Source organism: Fusarium keratoplasticum, chromosome 3, assembly GCF_025433545.1.
Source record: "Fusarium keratoplasticum isolate Fu6.1 chromosome 3, whole genome shotgun sequence".
Lineage (NCBI taxonomy): Eukaryota > Fungi > Ascomycota > Sordariomycetes > Hypocreales > Nectriaceae > Fusarium > Fusarium keratoplasticum.
The window spans coordinates 2,763,223-2,779,978 of NC_070531.1; the positions used below are offsets into that span (position 1 = coordinate 2,763,223).

The 16,756-nt window shown below is 52.5% G+C and overlaps 4 protein-coding genes and 1 pseudogene across 5 annotated transcripts, besides 1 other annotated feature; 2 read left to right on the plus strand and 3 right to left on the minus strand.

Annotated features, from left to right (window-relative positions):
* Positions 1–165: 165 nt before the first annotated feature.
* NCS57_00420700 (Non-specific serine/threonine protein kinase) lies at positions 166–8,074 on the minus strand (the record flags this gene model as incomplete). Its single annotated transcript, XM_053054177.1, has 9 exons — positions 166–2,401; positions 2,456–2,936; positions 2,985–3,459; positions 3,507–4,772; positions 4,823–5,065; positions 5,114–6,389; positions 6,437–6,723; positions 6,774–7,414; positions 7,465–8,074. The coding sequence occupies 9 exons, from the start codon at positions 8,072–8,074 to the stop codon at positions 166–168; spliced, it is 7,515 nt and encodes a 2,504-aa protein (XP_052916337.1).
* Positions 8,075–8,630: 556 nt separating this feature from the next.
* NCS57_00420800 (uncharacterized protein) lies at positions 8,631–10,616 on the minus strand (the record flags this gene model as incomplete). Its single annotated transcript, XM_053054178.1, has 8 exons — positions 8,631–8,671; positions 8,726–9,035; positions 9,085–9,145; positions 9,192–9,634; positions 9,685–9,966; positions 10,013–10,274; positions 10,333–10,484; positions 10,539–10,616. 8 exons carry the CDS (start codon positions 10,614–10,616, stop codon positions 8,631–8,633), a joined length of 1,629 nt encoding a protein of 542 aa, XP_052916338.1.
* An 820-nt stretch (positions 10,617–11,436) lies between these two features.
* NCS57_00420900 lies at positions 11,437–12,903 on the plus strand (annotated as a pseudogene). The gene is made up of 3 exons: positions 11,437–12,181; positions 12,231–12,809; positions 12,860–12,903.
* Positions 11,437–12,903: a sequence feature.
* Positions 12,904–13,068: 165 nt separating this feature from the next.
* Positions 13,069–14,265, minus strand: NCS57_00421000 (Gamma-glutamylcyclotransferase; the record flags this gene model as incomplete). Its single annotated transcript, XM_053054179.1, has 1 exon — positions 13,069–14,265. The coding sequence occupies one exon, from the start codon at positions 14,263–14,265 to the stop codon at positions 13,069–13,071; it is 1,197 nt and encodes a 398-aa protein (XP_052916339.1).
* A 989-nt stretch (positions 14,266–15,254) lies between these two features.
* NCS57_00421100 (uncharacterized protein) lies at positions 15,255–16,335 on the plus strand (the record flags this gene model as incomplete). Its single annotated transcript, XM_053054180.1, has 3 exons — positions 15,255–15,486; positions 15,563–16,128; positions 16,180–16,335. The coding sequence occupies 3 exons, from the start codon at positions 15,255–15,257 to the stop codon at positions 16,333–16,335; spliced, it is 954 nt and encodes a 317-aa protein (XP_052916340.1).
* Positions 16,336–16,756: the final 421 nt, after the last annotated feature.

The following is a 16,756-nucleotide window of genomic DNA, read 5'->3' on the forward strand; positions in this document are numbered from 1 at the left end:
ATGCAGATAAAGAAAGCTAGGCATCTTGGAAGGCAGTGCATTGATCTGATCTGCAGTTTTCGCTTTTCTTCATTCTTCACACTTTTCCCTCTCTCTATATGCCTTGGATTGTCTATTTAAAAGAATCCATTGTCTATCTAACCCCAGCTGAAACGTTGCACCATCTCAAAGAAATGGGCACCACCCAATATACATGGCTGCTAAGTTTCTAGGGTCAACAGCCTGTTTGATCAGCTCCTCCACCTGTCCTTCGACTCCTAGTGGAATGCTCTCGTGCGGGAGCAATCCCTTGACTTTGCGCTTGATGCTGTCTACCACACTCTGCGGCTGCAGCTTGACGCCTACGTCTCCCCTTCGATGCGTCCGCTTCTCCTTCTGCAGATCCAACGTCGGGTCATAGATGAATGCCTCGAGAATTGTCATGAGCGTCTCTTCCTGTTGTCGGAGGATACTTAGAGTTAGCTCACACGACTTGCGGAACGGCCCTTCATAGCCATAGATGCCCATGGCAGCCACCATGTTGTGAGTGAGCCTAAACGGTACACGCTCGGGCTTGGCAAACGTGAGACCTTTGTCGAACAGGCAGTTGAAGTCGACATGAAAGACTCCTCCATTGCCCTCTTCCAGGTTGACGTTCTCGCCGTGCCTGTCACCAAGTCCGAGAATCGTGCCCACCATGGACATGACGGCGCATGAGCGTGTGTATCGCAACCGGGCACTGAACCAAGCCGATGGGTTGGGGAATTGCTGTGTGAACCACAGCTGAAGCACTGGTGGGAACCGACCGAGAACTTCATCTGTAAACACTCTTGTCTTGCCATCTGAAAGACAGGCTTCGTCCATCAGCTGCTTGAGAACAGTGTAATCAGGATAGATCTTCCGTGAAGCATAGAGCCCAATGAGGATGTCTCGCATGGTTTTAATTCCCGGCACCCACTCGATGATACCGCACTCTTCGTTGAGAGGTGTGACTGCGTACGTTCGGATGTAGAGCTGCCTTCGACTAGATTCGGCGTCTCGCTTCAACGATCGATTGATTAACCCGTTGAACTCCATCAGACGTTGATCAGTTCGCAGGTCATCCTTTGGCTTGATGAGGAGCATGTAGAGCTTTCCATCACTGCCTCGTGCCGTGAGTCGTCTTGGTTTGGCAAGCGAGCTAAGCACCAAAACATCATCCAGGAAGGACCCAATCGTCACCACGTCTCTCGAAAATGCCTTGTGTTTCTTGACGTATTCGGATACAGCTGGCAGTGTCGCCGTCAGAGAGCCTTCGACAGGCACGACCAACGGGCAGGGTGTGCATTTGTGGTTGAATCGAAGGTCTCGAGTGAGACTGGCGTGGACCGTCTTGTTGCCATGGAAGTCTCCATTCTGACACGCCAGAAGTAGCTGTTCAGCTAGCTTCTCTCCCATCCTCAGTAGGTACTTCAGGTCATATGTCGAGCCTTCTACCTTCTTGGATACGCTCCTTAATGCTTGGAGGATCTGAGTGCCCCGCGCTTTTCGTTCCGACACTTGTCTGGTTGTCATGATGCCGATCAGACTCCAGAGCGCCTGCCGAGGGTGAGCCTCGACAACCTTGACAATGATATGTGTGAGTCGATCGAAGACGTTCGGGTTTTGGTGCGCAATACGGGCGACGATCTGCGGCAATGCCGTGTAAAAGACATACGCTGGTAATCGGTGAATATACTTGTCGAGGAAAGAGTGCAAAAGATTCAGTTGTTCCACGCGTCTCCGATGAAGCTCACGAGACAGTGAGACTTTGCCTTCGGGTGCCTTGTCCACCTGTGCTCCCAGGTCCAGCCAAAGGGTCAAGATCCTCGGGAGAGTCTGGTAGAGATACTTCGTTCCCGAGTTCAGCGAGCGCACATAGTTTTCAATGACAAGCCTAGCAACCTCGCCCGTAATGTAGTTGTCGCTCTGGTCATCAACCTTGAGCGGTTTCTCGGCCTCAAGGATCTTCTTGTAGTGTCGACCAAGGTAGTAGTGTCCTTTCTCCCACGTGGAGTACGTTTTGGGCGGCTGTTGATACTTCTCGCGCAAGGCTCCGGCATGCGTTTGACCAGCGCTGTCGAGCCATTTGGCAAGGAGGAGTTGAGCCCTCGCTGTCAGCAGTTTTTGTTGCGGGCTCAATTTGGTGGAACTGGTGCTATTTGAAGCTCCTGTTTGTGTCATGAACTTGTTGCTCTTGATAGCTCCCTGGAGAATCTGAATCGCCTTGCGGTGCTGATCTTCTCTCCAGAGCAGCTTGGCATTCTCAATGGCCGCACCATCGTCGCCGAGCTTGGAGGCGTGTAAAACAGCGTTGAACGACTGGTGTAACGAATTCGTCTTTCTCGCAAGCCGTGCGCTTGACAGCCACAGGCCCGAGATGTCAAGGTCAGTAAATGCTGGCCTATTCGCGGTTAGTGCTGGAGACTTTCTGCATAATTTGTTCAACCTGACTTACCGGCTGAGTTCCATAGCTGCTCGGCGGATCCCAAGAAGGTACTGCTTATCGTTCACATAGGCACCTAGGACCTCAAGTCTTCGATCCAAAAGGGACATGGACTTCTGACGCGCCACCTCGTCTTCTGTTGGCGTAGCCATGATTATCTCCAGGTCGGTGAGGATGTGAGCCTTGAGGAGAAGATCGTGACAAGCCTGGAGCGATGCAGTAGATGAGGTGCTCATTGATGCCGAAATCTTTCTCCTCATGTCATTCACGAGGAGAGTCAACTCGGAAAAGTCACTCTTGTTCCTCAACTTGGTAAAAATGGTCGCGACCGATATGTTGAAGTCCTCGACGACATCGCCATGGAATCGTTTGCTGAACTTGGCCAGACTTTGCCACCTGCCCGTCACCCATGCCGCCTCCACAGCATAAGGCATGATCTTGTTGTCTGTCGAAACATCGGTATGCATTCCCTCAACATGATTCAACAAGACCTCTGTTTATAATTAGCCAAGAACGACAAGGGGATTTCTGGATTCCTCACCGTGTTGGCCAGCCTGTTTCAGGCAGTGAAGCAAGTCGATCTGGAAATCGACGTTGTCGGGGCTTTCTGCTAGTTGCATTTCATACCAGTTCTGTACCGCAGTCCATCTTCCGGCCTTGCGGTGGCTCAGGATCTGCTGGTTGATGTCGAGAACATGAAGATGGGCCGATATTCCGTCCAGCCCATCGGGTTCATCGATATTGGCGTAGATGTCCTGGAGCTTCTGGAGAAGGCGAGTGCGCTCATCCGGCTTTCTTTTTCTCTGTTCCATCTTTTGGGCATGTTGCTCAAGGTGAAAGAGAGCCCTGGCGTAGTCGTTGCAATCGATGGCCCTTTCTGATATTAACTCGGCGGGTATCATATCTAGAGCTTCTTGGACCTGGGTCAACTTCTCCTTGTCGGACTCGGTGAGGCGCCCTGCGGCTCTTTTGGTCTGGATCCATCTCATTGCGCAGTCCACAACCCGGAAAACGACCTGAACTCCATTAGCAGGTGAACTTTGCCAGGTGTTCCACAACTTACATGGCAAAATCGCTTCATTTCCTCCTTCTCCTGATACGAGGCGTTCTCTGCAGGTTGATGCTTCAGGATGTTGAGTAACTCGCCGAGGACGTCGTCCTTTTCTTTCTTGGAACTTCTGGATCCTAAAAGGAGATGCAGAACCAAGTGTGGGAGAAGGTATTCTGCGATAATGACGTCTCTGACGCGAATGACACGCGCAAGGGGCTCAAAGATCATATCTGCAAAAGGGGTTTGTCCCTTTCGTAAAAGATCCAAGACGATGAATCTTAGCCAGGTTGCATACGGCTTCGGGGGAGTGGTCGCATGTGGTTTAGGGGGACTGAAGATCGGGTACTGAACCTCCAAAGGGGCCATTGGCGCAACAACATAGCGGGAGCCCAAGAAAGGGGCCACCACTTCTCGAACAGCTTCTGGCATCGCAATGTATTTCCGATAAATCTCGCTGCCACCGAGCATGCCGGTGCCTTCCATGGCGCACGCGGCCGTGATGTCGCAGCGATTGAGCAGCTCTTGCATGGCGAATGACAGGAATCCTTGAAACTTATTGTCAGTAGTAGACAAGAATGCAGGCACAAGTTCATGCTCCAACAGAAAAAGGACGAAGTCTGTGGTTTCTTCGGACGTCTCCAGATTATTCAAGATAACCACGGACCGCTGTTCCCTCACTGTCTCGATCTTGCTAGGATCCAGACACCCAATTAGGCCCATCGCCTCGGTACAGAGCGGAGCAATCTCCCCTGGAAGGTTGTTGTACGTGCAGACGCAGTCAAGAAGGGATCGCATAAGCGCTGCAACAACAGCGTCTGATTGCTGACTGGCGGCGGAAGCATGCAGTGCGTTTTGGTTGGTTTGAAGGTATGAGACCAGTTCTGTCAGTGCTTGGAGGACAACACCTGAGTTTTCGTGCTTGATCCGCTGGGAGAAGGCTTCTAGGGTTTCCTCAACTAGTGGAGTTGCTGGTCGGTGTTGTTCCAGCTTCGTCTCCACGTCCTTTAGCTCGGGAATGTGGCGAAGGGAGGGTAGCTTGAGGATATATCTCGCGATCATGCCGTCGTAACGATTGACGGTGGTCTGGAGCATCTCCTTGGCAAGCAGGGCTGTTGACTCGTTCAAGGAGTCCCAATATTGGGTAACCACGTAGAACGTGGTCTCCAGCAGCTGCTCGACGTCCTCTTCATCAAAATAGTTCAGCATTGCCGCCCAACAGGAGAAACTGGCTTCCCTCAGAGTGTCCTGTGCCAGCGTAGATAGTAGACAGGCGGCAATCTAGTGCGCATGTGAGCGGTGAAACCAGCATGGGACTCAGAGTTTCTCACCTGTGGCCTGGCAAATCTTGCCGAGTCCTTGATCACGCACAGCATTTGTTCCATAGCCCGAATGTATCGCCGACGTTCTTGGAATGGAAGATTCGGATCATTGATGACTTCTGTGAGGCGAGCCATAAGGCCAAGAAGATGAGATTGAATGAATCGAGGAGTTTTCTCCCCTTTCTTCATCGCCCTGGCGTCCTTGTTCTCTGCTAGAATCATTGAAGCGATGGTGTTCAAGGCTTTTCGGACCTGCAAAGGCATTAGAACCTAACGTAGATTGGTGAGCATTTGACTTACGGGTGCCTTCTTGGATTCGTCTGCCTCGCCCGCCACCTTCAGCAACTCCATAACAGTGAGAACAGGTTCTGTCTGGAGAAGCTCAATGATGGGCGCAGTGTGAAAATGAGTCGATATTTCGTTCAAGCGCGACTTTGCAAAGGCAGTAATGTCTTCAGTCTCTTGGATCAACAATAGAGCAAGAGTGGCAGCTAGGTTTGGGGGATCCATCACCACCATCCAATCTCTTGGGTCCTGCCGGGCCTCTGAAATCTTCTGGATCACATCTTTCTGCTTGTCAAGCACTAGCCATGGTACCGCGTGTGTCTGGATGACAAGAAGCAGCTCGTTAACCGAGACCTGCAGTAACTCAGCGATCACACGGCTCATCTGCGGACGATGAACCATATCCTTGGTCGCCATGTATGCCAGATTTGGCCAGAAAGGCTCAAAGAGGCCGCGGGGTGTTACTCCGCGGGCTTCTGACAAATTCAACAGCTCATTGAAGGCGAATGCCGAGACGATGTTGTTGCTGCTTCCCAAGTATTCCATGAGCTTGATGAGGACCATGTTAAGTTCGTCTTCGCACACGACTGTGCCCAACTGGCCCCATGCCATGATGAATGTCTCTGTTAGATTGGCACGGTTCTTCTCAGATAGCGACTTGAGAAAGGCAATTGAATTCTTCCTGTTGCGATGCACCAAATCCTGGCGCTTCATCGGAGACGTCCCATCCGTCGCGCTCGAACGTGCACTACCGTGAGCAGCGTCGGCTTGGAGATCAGTAAGGGGCTGATTGGCGATGCCCTTTCTACCTGGGTGACGAGTCGGGAGTACCATACGTGCAAAAACTGGCTCAGGTCTGTCAAGAGAGAAGGTTGCCAGGACCCTCCCTGCAGCAATGCGGAGTTCCCTTAAAGAACTGTTCAGAGACTGAAGACACCACTGACCCAATGCGGATGTTTCCAAGTTAAGCAGTTCTGTATCATCGCAATGTTGGACCACTCTTCTCAGCGCCAGCATAGCAGCAACTCTTGGACGGCGAGACTCGGCGATGGAAGGCAAACGGACCAACTTTGTGAAGAGAGCTTCAACCTGAGACCTATGAAGGATGGCCTCGTGGGAAATTGTACGACCTAGCCATGAATTCGTCTCACAAACGGGGCACTGTAAATCAGCGGCCTTTGTTTCAACAGCATCGGACGATTCGGGCTCACTGTCAGCAAGACAGCAAATTCGTGACAAAAGATCAAGGGCAAGGCACTGGTGCGTTTCATCGACCGTCGGGAACGCATCCCTTTTCTTCATCAGTATCGAGACATCAGCGTTTGAGGCATCACTCACAGGTATTGTTGTTCGAAATTCGCCCAGTTATCATCATCTTCCCTTGAAAGTCCCAAGCTCTCCCTAATCGAATTCACTAGGACAGACATGGCGCTATGATCTTGGGATGAGACTTTTCTCCGTTTGGTCCGGTCCTCGGGGTCGACATCAGGTTCCTTATAGGTCATTGACAACGTTTCGATCGCCTCACGCACATACTCGTCCTGAAACTTTGAAGGATGCAAGTCGTTGTCAAGCAGTTTCGGCTGGGGAACGGCGGTGACTTGTCGCAGAGTTTGTGTCGTTCTCTGTTGAGTTGTCAGCTTCCGGCAAAGTCTGATTGAGGGTGGTTTCCCACCCATATATCTGTTTCTGCTGGCATCTCTGGGTACAGCAGAGAAGTTTCGTCCACAAGCTTGGATACTGCTAACCGACCAAGGGGTCTATCGCCGATGCATGCCTTTGCGATTGTAGCAAGCGCCACGCAATACGTGCGACGAGTCTCCTCGTCAGTGGAGTCAAGCATTGGCGAGCTGTCAGGACTTGATGCCATCTCGCCGCAAAATAAGACAAGGAGTGTGACGGCCTTATTGCGAAGTGAAACGCCAACTCCCTTCTTATTGGACAACGCTCGTACAATCTGTAGGGTTTTCTGAATGATATGAAGAGGCGAGCCCGGAAATACAGATTCGTAGCGCTTCTGGAGAGACCGCATGTCCACGAGAGCGTCGAGCAACCATACCACACTCTCCGAGAACGACGAAACCATGTCAAACGCTACATCACCGGATAGTAGGGGATAGGATAAGGCATCTCCGAGGCTTAGGCACTGTTGAAGAGCCTGTGGCATTCGTTCGACGCGGTAGGTGAGTTGGTTGAGACGGGATAAATCGTCGCCCAAGTGTCGGCTTACGGCAAAGTCTGGAGGAAGGGATAGGTCCCTGAGGATTCCTTCTGAAGAAGGCACAATTGAGAGATTCTGTAGGTAGTCAAGGAGACCTAGTATCTGTGAGTAAAAGGTGTCTCCAACCCCATAGAGCAAGACCTACGAGACAATGTGGTGCGCAGATAGAGCATGATAGCAGGAGCCAAGTCCCACAAGCTCCGTGTCTGCGCTACAGTGAGTATCAAGTATTGAAGAAAACCTTCAATGCCCTCCGTAAGCTCGACGCATTGTGGATGACCAAGAAGCCTCAACAGCTGAGGGAGCAACCAGACCCACAGAGGTTCTTGGCCGCGAAACATGAATTCTTGACCATTCACTTTGTGTTTGAGCACCAATGGTGTCTCCTTGATGGTGAATTTGAGAAAGTTGATTGCCTTGATGCCCTCGATGCGTACATGGGCCCAGTCGAGGAATGGATCGTCCAACCGAATGCCATCCAGGACAACGCGAGCGTAGACGTAAAGGAGCATGTGATTGTTTTCAACACGCTCCTCAGGAGTCTTGAGAAGTGCGGGATCATCTTTGACGCGTTGGATGATAGCGAAGAAACCCTTCAGCTCACTGTTCTCGTCCGACCTAGATGATTTGGTTGATGCTGAAATGTTCTCCACGAGCTGGGCAGCTAGGGTTGATGGCGGAGGACCGGCAGCAAAATCACCGCCTGAGCGTCCGTGATCAAGCAAAGCCGCCCTGGGATGAATATTTCCGGCCATGACGCATGAAGCATCGTGATTCCACGCTGGTTTGGATGGATAGCGAGGGATGGCTGATTTCAAGAACAAGCAAGGCAGAAGACGCGACGATGGGTAGTGGGGCTCAACGCGAGTACACGTGATCACTCTACATGGTCCACTCCACTGTCTGGCTGGCACATTCCCACTTGTCTCTGACTACCTACCTACCTGGGGGAACAGGAGATGTGAAAAGACAAGCACTCTCCACTTCTATTTCAAATATTTCCAGGTATTAAGAGATTGAAAAACTATATTATTATATGTAAAATTCATGGCTTATTTGTATCTCTATGTCCGTTTTCTTCTTCATAGTTATCTTACACCCTAATGTTAGTCCTTTGGTGGATCATATTCGGTCTCAAACGCTTGAATTAGATGCACTTGCCTCCTACTTACACCACCAAATTTGACTCCATTGACGAACATGCTTACAAACAACAAACGCCTGAACTTGATCTGAGATAATTCATTACTTCGTGGAGAACTTGTCTCCTTTCTGTCGTACAATTGTGCGGCATCCAGCCAGCCTTTGTCCTTACCGTTCGTACCGGACAGTTACCACATCATGCGTAACTCCTGCGGGACCGTGTCAGAAGGATGGGGTCTTTAATTCATCTGGACTTTTCTTACCTCCAAGTTTGACCTTGTATGTGATTTCTGCTGACCCATAACTGGCTTCGATGACTCCCTTGAGACAATAGTACCGATGCCATCCCATGCGCCTGACCTTGGCAGTTCTCTTGGCAGAGGCAGGTATCTTTTTCAAGTCAAGCGAGAGCGTCCCGATATACTGTGTGCTTGAGTCCAGGTGGATGGGGGTCTTTGAGTCGTCGCTGTGACTGAATATTTCGATCTCGGTCTGTGGCTCATGGCCAAGCATGACGGGAAGGTCACACTGATACTCGATTGTTGACGGTTTACCCTCGGGGTAAGACTCGCCCTGCTCATGTCAATACCGGAATGTTATCAACCCTTGTAAGTGTTGTTACCTTTCTGATGAACCAGCACATTTCAGTGACTACCGTCTCCTGCTCCTTTTCGGACCAGAAACTGCGACATGTCAGCGGGGACTTGAAGAGCGAACCGAACTACCCACGCTTCCTTCGGATCATGCCTCATCATATCGTACTTGGTCAGCAAGCATACTCCGTACGATCTTCTCGCAACTCGGGATGCAACCTCGACTCGGGATATTGCTGGCGAGTACCGACTGAGTCCGTGGATTGCCGCGCCCTTGACGACAGCCGTCCATCCGCTCTCCGGTTGAAGAACCTCGGTTTTGGATGAGATGGCCTCCCGCACACGGGACTTGAGATACCGGCTCTGGCCAAATCCTCCAACCATGATCACAGCAGCAACACCATCTCCTGCCATCTTGATTTGCTCCTTGATGAGGCAGACAATATCTTTCATGATAGGTTCAAAGATCTTGGTCTTCATGTCCTCCTGTGACATTGTGTACCGGTTTCGCCGCAGACCAAGGCTGGGTTCGACCTTGATTGTCAGGGGCTCGCCCTTGGGAGAAAAGGTCTTCTTGAACTACGACACTTAGAGCTGGGGCACTTTTGGGGGATGCATGGATTACTTACCGACTCAAATTCGTTCAGAGCGACTATGAGCCTCTCATCAGTCCAGTACTTTTCACCATGGGTTTGCTTCAGATGCCGGCGGAAGCGGGTGTTGAGCATCGAGGAGCCGCACTTCCCACCAGTGCCCTCTGTGACTTCGTTGACCTCGAGCTTGCCGACTTGTGCGACTTGATAGGAGATCAGATCGACAGTGCCACCTCCTGCGTCACAAACAACAAACTTGCGCCCTACTTGTAACGTGGCAGGGCTCAGAGTCTTGAGGGTATAGAGTGCTGCTGCTTCCTACACGCCAGTTAGGACTGCAATCTCATCCTGATACCGAACATACCGGTTCCGAAATAAGCATAATCCTTTGATGTCCACAGAATCCAGCCATTGCAGCTGCCCGCTCTGTGGCCTGCTTTGCCGCAGGTGACCAGATCGCAGGAACTGTCACAACAAAGTCCATGGGGGTCGACCTCACTACACTTGGCGACAACCGTGCCTCCAGAATGGTGACGAAATGCGCGTGGAGGCATGATAGGTATACCTTGGTCAGATCTTGAGCTGACTCTCCATCCTTGGTTATTTGGCCAGTGTCGTCTAGCTTCCTGCAAGGGTTACTTGATTAGACCAAGCGACTGAAACGACCACAGAAGGCAGACGAACAGTTTGAAGTATTTACTTCTCTTGGCCGACTCGGGAATTTGAAATCCCCATTGCCATCCGTTGGCGACCTTCCGGAGCTCGGTCGGCACCTTGGGACTGCTCTTGGAGGAGCCGACGGCGGGCCAGCTCGTCACAACATGTTGAACATCGGGCTGATGGAGGTTAGTGGAGTGTCTCGAGGTACAAGGGCAGACCAGACGGCTTACTCGAGTTGTGTCGGCCCAAGCAACCCCTGAGTAAGTCGTTCCGAAATCTATCGAAACGATGATTCTTCGGCTGCTCATGACTGATGGTTGCTATCTCGAGGTTCCCTGCTATGGCTGTCTCATCGCTATATCAACTGCTGGTGACACAAGGCGACCAGGTATGGCATTCCGCGGGCCTCTTTACAGTGAATGTATCGGGGCAAGGCGGCATTCCAGTCGGATTATTCGGACCTGCAAATGAAATGGCGTTTTCGCTTAGATTTCGCTTCGTCGACGCTTCATTGGGTATGACAGAGATCAGCAGGGCTTCGGATCATTTTTCATCAGCACCCGACGGGCTCTTTTGGTGGCCACGACGTTGCTGTTGCGATCCTTTCGGGCCTCACTGTTGGGGGGAACTGGGGCCTTTGCTTGGGCCTCATTCACCGACTACTGGAGGCTGCGACGACCAACTCATCGCCTGCCACTCTCCGGCCTCACGCAGGGCGTCGGATCCAGTAGGCGGACATGGTTTGGAGCACCGTGCTCTTGGCCCTGCATGCAGAAAACGACGGTGGGAGGCCAGTCGCAAGGTATGTGGTGGAGCTCTGAGGCGAGACCGACTTTTTGTGTCACATAGCGGAGAGCGAGTTGGATGCGTTAGGTAGCTATCGACCGGCGCCTAATTGAGACACAGCCGTCGTCCAACCAGACCGTGAGGCTGCTTGCTTGGGTCTTTATCGCGCAACCACGGCGTTTATTGGCGATGCATCGAGGGAATGACCCGGTCGTGCCACATGTGGCTTCACTCCATCTTGTCGGGCTGAAGCCGTCGGACTCAGTTGAGCTTGGCCTAGGTTAGACGGTGAATCGCCCTCAAATACGCTGCTGACAGACTAGATGACCTTTACATTGAGCCGTCATTGAGGGCAACCGCCTTGGAGTCTATCAGCAAACCACCATGAAGTCAGAGGCCGGAACTCCGGCTCAAAATGGGAACAAGCAAGGACCAGCAGAACAGAATGGCCCGGTAGGAAGGGGGACCTCTCCCCAGAGCCCTGATCTCAAAACCAAGCTGACCAACGAGACCCATCTACGCCGCTTCACCGAGAATGTACTGGACTCCCGGCAGCAGGAAATCGAGAACCGAGAGACTGAGAAGAGCAAGCTCTCGGCCAAGGTTGAAGCCCTGGAGAAGAAGCTCGCCAGCGCCCAGAAACAGCTTTCCGAATCCCGGCGGGAAACCAAGAGCAAGGCCAAGCAGCTACAGGATGCCCAGGAACAGATTTTTCGTCTACAGCCCAACAGAAAGGACATTACTGAGACCGAGGCAAGGGAAGCCTACAAGAACTTGGTAGGAAACGTCCAGCGGTGGGTTGAGAACCGAGTCAAGGATATCCTTGAGGATCTGGAGAGTGGCCGTCTCAAGTCGAGAACAGTTCCCCCAGAGGCATCACGCTTTGTTGCCCTCCTCCGAGAGCAGTCTAGGCGATGCCTGAATGCCGACCAGTCTGATGAGTATCACATAATGGGGGCCATCATGAACTACCTGTACCTTGCCTTGTTTTCGAAATCATTCTATTGTCCCCTGGATGACACAGAAGAGGATGGGACCCTAATGTGGCTCGACGAACTTCAGAGCACCATGTCTCGGCTCCCAAGAGGTAGATCTCCCTTGTAAACTCCGTTATACCTGAGACTAATTTACTCTAGATGAGGCCCAATGCAGAGAGTGGAGGAGCGAAACGCTCACAGCATTGACACATCAACCCATCTTTAAAACCCGACGGTCACGATACCTCCATATGGTCACCAATGATTTGACCACTCTCCTCTCAGTCATTGCTCCCAGGACACCTCCTGCAGAGCTACACAGCTCAGTTCGCCGCAGCATTGTTGAGCCCGCGTCAGACCTTGTCCATCAACTCCATCTGGCCTCAAGCTCCTTCTCATTGAAATGGCCCGCCCCTCGCACGGCCGCATCTAGGCTGGAGGTTTACCAGTGCCTGAACCTTGCGAGCAACGGCATGATTCTCGATCTGAGCGGGACCAAACAAACCTCGCCATCACGACGAAACGTGTCGTACCTCTTTGACGTTGCCCCTGGATTATTCGTCGAGAGGATGGAAGAAGGAAAGAAACAGGGCGTGAAAGCAATTGTGAAACCCACCGTCCTCGTCAACAACGCAGAAGGCGAAGTAAGCCAAGCACCAACCGTGATGAGATGGCTATGGGACAATGCACCGTCATCACAAGGTCCCAGCCGAAGCGTGGCGAGAGGGCCCGCGAGAAGTAAGAACCCCCGTTCCGGTCACCTTTCCAAGCTCTGACCGTGTGTTTAGGGACGGCTGGGTCTGTAGTATCGGCATCAACCAGACACAGATGAGATTTCATGTGTGAGGCGAGTTTCTTTTGTTAACGGGCAGGAGTTAGCGGACGATGGATGACAAGGCAACGAAACATATAGACGCACGAGGACCATCACTTTTGTATGAGTATCTCCAGAATGTTGATGACGTCGAGGCTGGTATTCCAGCTAGTCGACGCTTTTTTATCTGCGCCATGAACTACTGTGACTTTCCTGAACAATGATGACGGGTATGCTGCGCATTCGACGGGCAGGCCGAGGTGGCAGAGGTGGTGGTGCCCCGACGTCCGAGGTAGCCCGTTGACGGTTTGTGGTGGGGGGTCGAAGAGTGGTCTCTTGGTAGTACTCGGCAACCTGTTCGGATAATGGCCTTGGGGGAAGGGGTGGTGGTTGCGAGTAGGCATGTGAGCGTGCTCGCCTGTGAGATGGTCCTGACCGTCCAGAGGTATTCACGACTACTCTTGGGGGGTCCTGGCTCCTAGCTCGACGAGCTGCCTGAGATTGAGCCTGCGTTGGTCTTGAAGCTCGTGCCGGGCTAATTCCTGGAGCTGATCGAGCTGGTGACGGGTTTGGAGTTCTCTTTGAAGCAGCAGCAGCAGCACCGGCAGGTCTCCTGGCTTCTCGAACGGGCTGCTTGACAGCCTTTCTTCCTGGACTCGGAACCTTTCTCACAACCTTGGGCTTGGTAGGCGTTGTTGCTGTTGTCCCAGCACCTGTTGTCTTTGGCGCCGTGGTCTCCTTTGGAGTTGTTGCCGGTACAAACGGCCGGATACAGTTGCTGATGTAGTCTTCGGCAACACCCAGGACCCTGGCATCGGCGATGCCCAGGTTGATCCGGTTTATGTATTCCTCCTTGGGCGGGCTGTCGACGATGTACTGAGGACTGATGTACACTAGCACATTCTGCTCCCAGTGCGGATCGTGGTTGACGGATCTCCTCTGTCCTGCTGCCATCTGACGTGCCTGGGCTGGGCCTCCGTTATTGACGATCCAGGATACGGGCCGGCGATATAGAGAGGACTCTGCACGCCGAAGCATGACGGTCATGTAGCATTTCTGGTAGGCATTCTTGGAGACACCTTCATTGACGTCCAGGCGGGACTCATCACGCTGGTTGATCTCAAAGACGAGACCCTCGACCCAGTGACCGTCAGCCTCCATGACATTAGCATATCCACGCTCGTTGATCTGCCAGCGGTAGTGCCATAGCTTTGCACTGCCGATGAGCTTGCTGCCGGGGCACCGGCGCTTCATCTGCTCGAGGTGGAGGTTGCTGCCATAGGCGAAATAGTACTTGTTGGTGGCGGCGGCGGTAGCGGTGACCGGGGCGTGCGAGGCCATGCTGTTGAAGATGATCCGGAGACAGGAAGCTCCGTGCATCCGATGGTCGGAGTGTATGTATGTATGTGATGTGTGATGTGAGTGCGTGTGTGAGTGGGCTAACGAGATTGGCGAGTAGAGGGAGAGTAGAAAAAAAGGGAGATGCGTGAGGTGAGGAGAGCAATTAGTGAGCTAACGGAGATTAATGGATGGGGGTAGGTTGGCTCCCTCGCAAGAGGCACGTCATGAGTTGACGGTCAAGCCAGGCGAGGGCAAGGCGAGCTGGCGAGGCCAGGCCAGTTCCGAGGAGGCGGAGCGAGATGCGCCGTGTGGACCATCGTGTGCGTGTCGTCTGGCGGTGATGTCTCTGACTTGTGTGAGAGTCACATTGGGCAGCAAGGGCCTCGACCAAGAGCCAATTGCCGTCGTCCACGTTCAGGGGGAGGGTCAGCCTCTAATAGCAGAGCACGGCAGAGTCTGACGGGGGCCCGAATGCCTGGGCCCGACGTGGGCGCCTCCCCAGGCTGTGACGGAGTAAAAGTAACGTTGAACAGTCATCCGATAGCCTCACTGTCAATTGAGACGCTATGAGACGGCCCAGCCCGTTGCCGCTAAAGAAAGAAGAAGGTTGGGCTCCTCCTCCTCTTCTTCCGGCTAAGGCCCCGGCCCCACACGGACTAGCCTCCGTGATCCCCGGCGGGCGGACCCGCAAGTGACAGCGAGCTGGGCTCTGCTTCGATTCTGCATTAATAGGACGGAGACTTTTTTTTTGCTTTTCTTTCTCCTTCTCTCCTCTTTTCGAGATGTGACAGCTTCAGGTCATGCGGGCAATGTTTGAGCTGAGTTGAGCGCCAAAGAAATACATACAATTTGCTCGTGTTTTTGTTGAGTTGAGCAGGGCGAACGGACGGACAGACAAGGTGATACGGCAGACGACATACATACGGAAACATTTAGAGGGCCTCATATACACAAGCAAGCTCGGGTCTTTTCTCTTACCCTTTATCCTTCATCTCTCATCCTTCATCGAAGACAAGCAAACGTCCATCATGGTTAGAAACTACAACTTTGGCATCGAAATCGAGGCCGTCGCCAAGCCGTACGGCGGCGGTGAGAGCTTCACCAACGTCGACTGGTATCGCCAACTCGCCCAGAAGCTGCGAAACCGGGGCATCGAGGCCGTTCACGACGACAACTCCAGGTACAGCAAGCACCCCGAGTACTACGGAGGCAAGTGGTTTGTGACCAGAGATGGCTCCTTGAAGAGGGAGCGGCCCATGGGTAAGTTTATATACTCGACACAACATTTCACAAGTCGTGATATCCTTGTTTAGTTCGCCACTGACGTCGTCACTAGTCTGCATGGAGGTCGTCTCCCCCCGCCTCGACACAACCCAAGAGGTTAGCAGCATCCTCGGCGAGTTCTGGGAAGCCATGCGCGTCCACTTCAACCCCCAGAGGGACGTCTCTTGCGGCGGCCACGTCCACGTAACGCCCGTCTCCCTTCACAACAAGTTCTCCCTGCGATCCCTCCGTCGCATCGCCTTCGCCACGGTCGTCTACCAGGACTTTGTCGCCGCCGTTCTCCCACAGGCGCGTCGCCAGAACCAGTACTGCCGCCCCAACTCGCAGAGCGAAGGATCGGGCCTCCACGACACTCTCATGCTGTGCGGGAGGAGCAATGCCTCCATGCACAAGGTGGCGACTGAAATCAAGGCCAAGGGGTCCGAGACGGAGCTATACTTTTACATGCAGGGAAACCGCTACGTGCTGTGGAACTTTCAAAACATCTTTCCCAACCCCAAGACGGGCAAATGCACGGGCACGGTCGAGTTCCGCGGCGGAAACCAGTTTCTGAGCACCAAGGGGACGCTGGCATGGGTGGCATTTGTTTTGGGATTCATCACGCTGGCGATTCAGGAGGTAAGAGATTGCTACTGTTTATTCATGTTAGCCATACTGACCACTCTCCAGGATCTGCTCAACAACTTCACCTCGTTCACCTCACAAAAAGACCCCAAGTTTGAAGCTCGCCTCCAAGATTGGTGGGTTCGCATCCGCAAGGCCGCAAAGAAGTCCAAGCTTGCGAGATACCTCCCCGAGGACTACACCAAGATGCACACGAGGTAGCCTGTGGCTACCATATTTCATTCTGAGAGAGTCTGAGACTCAATCGATAACTGCCTTCTTTCATTTTGGGTTTACGACTTACGACCGGGAGTTGGATGTGATTTCAAGGCGTTTTGATATGGGCATTTACAGGAATACAGACATCACATACTTACAAACAGGCGATGTAAAGAGAAAAGACCTTCCAAGACATCTTGGAAAACTGGCATACAGTTACAGGCAATACCTCACTTTTTGTTATCACGGCTGGAGTTGGTAGTTTTCAGAATAGCATTTAAACTTGTCTCATTGCGATCCTAGAGTCTAAGAGTCATGTAGAACCTCTCCTTAACAAGAGACCACATGGGTCGGTCAGGCCCTCTTGTAACCCAACGTAGCCTCATTCATGACATGAGTCGCACTGAAAACCCATGTATTCGCA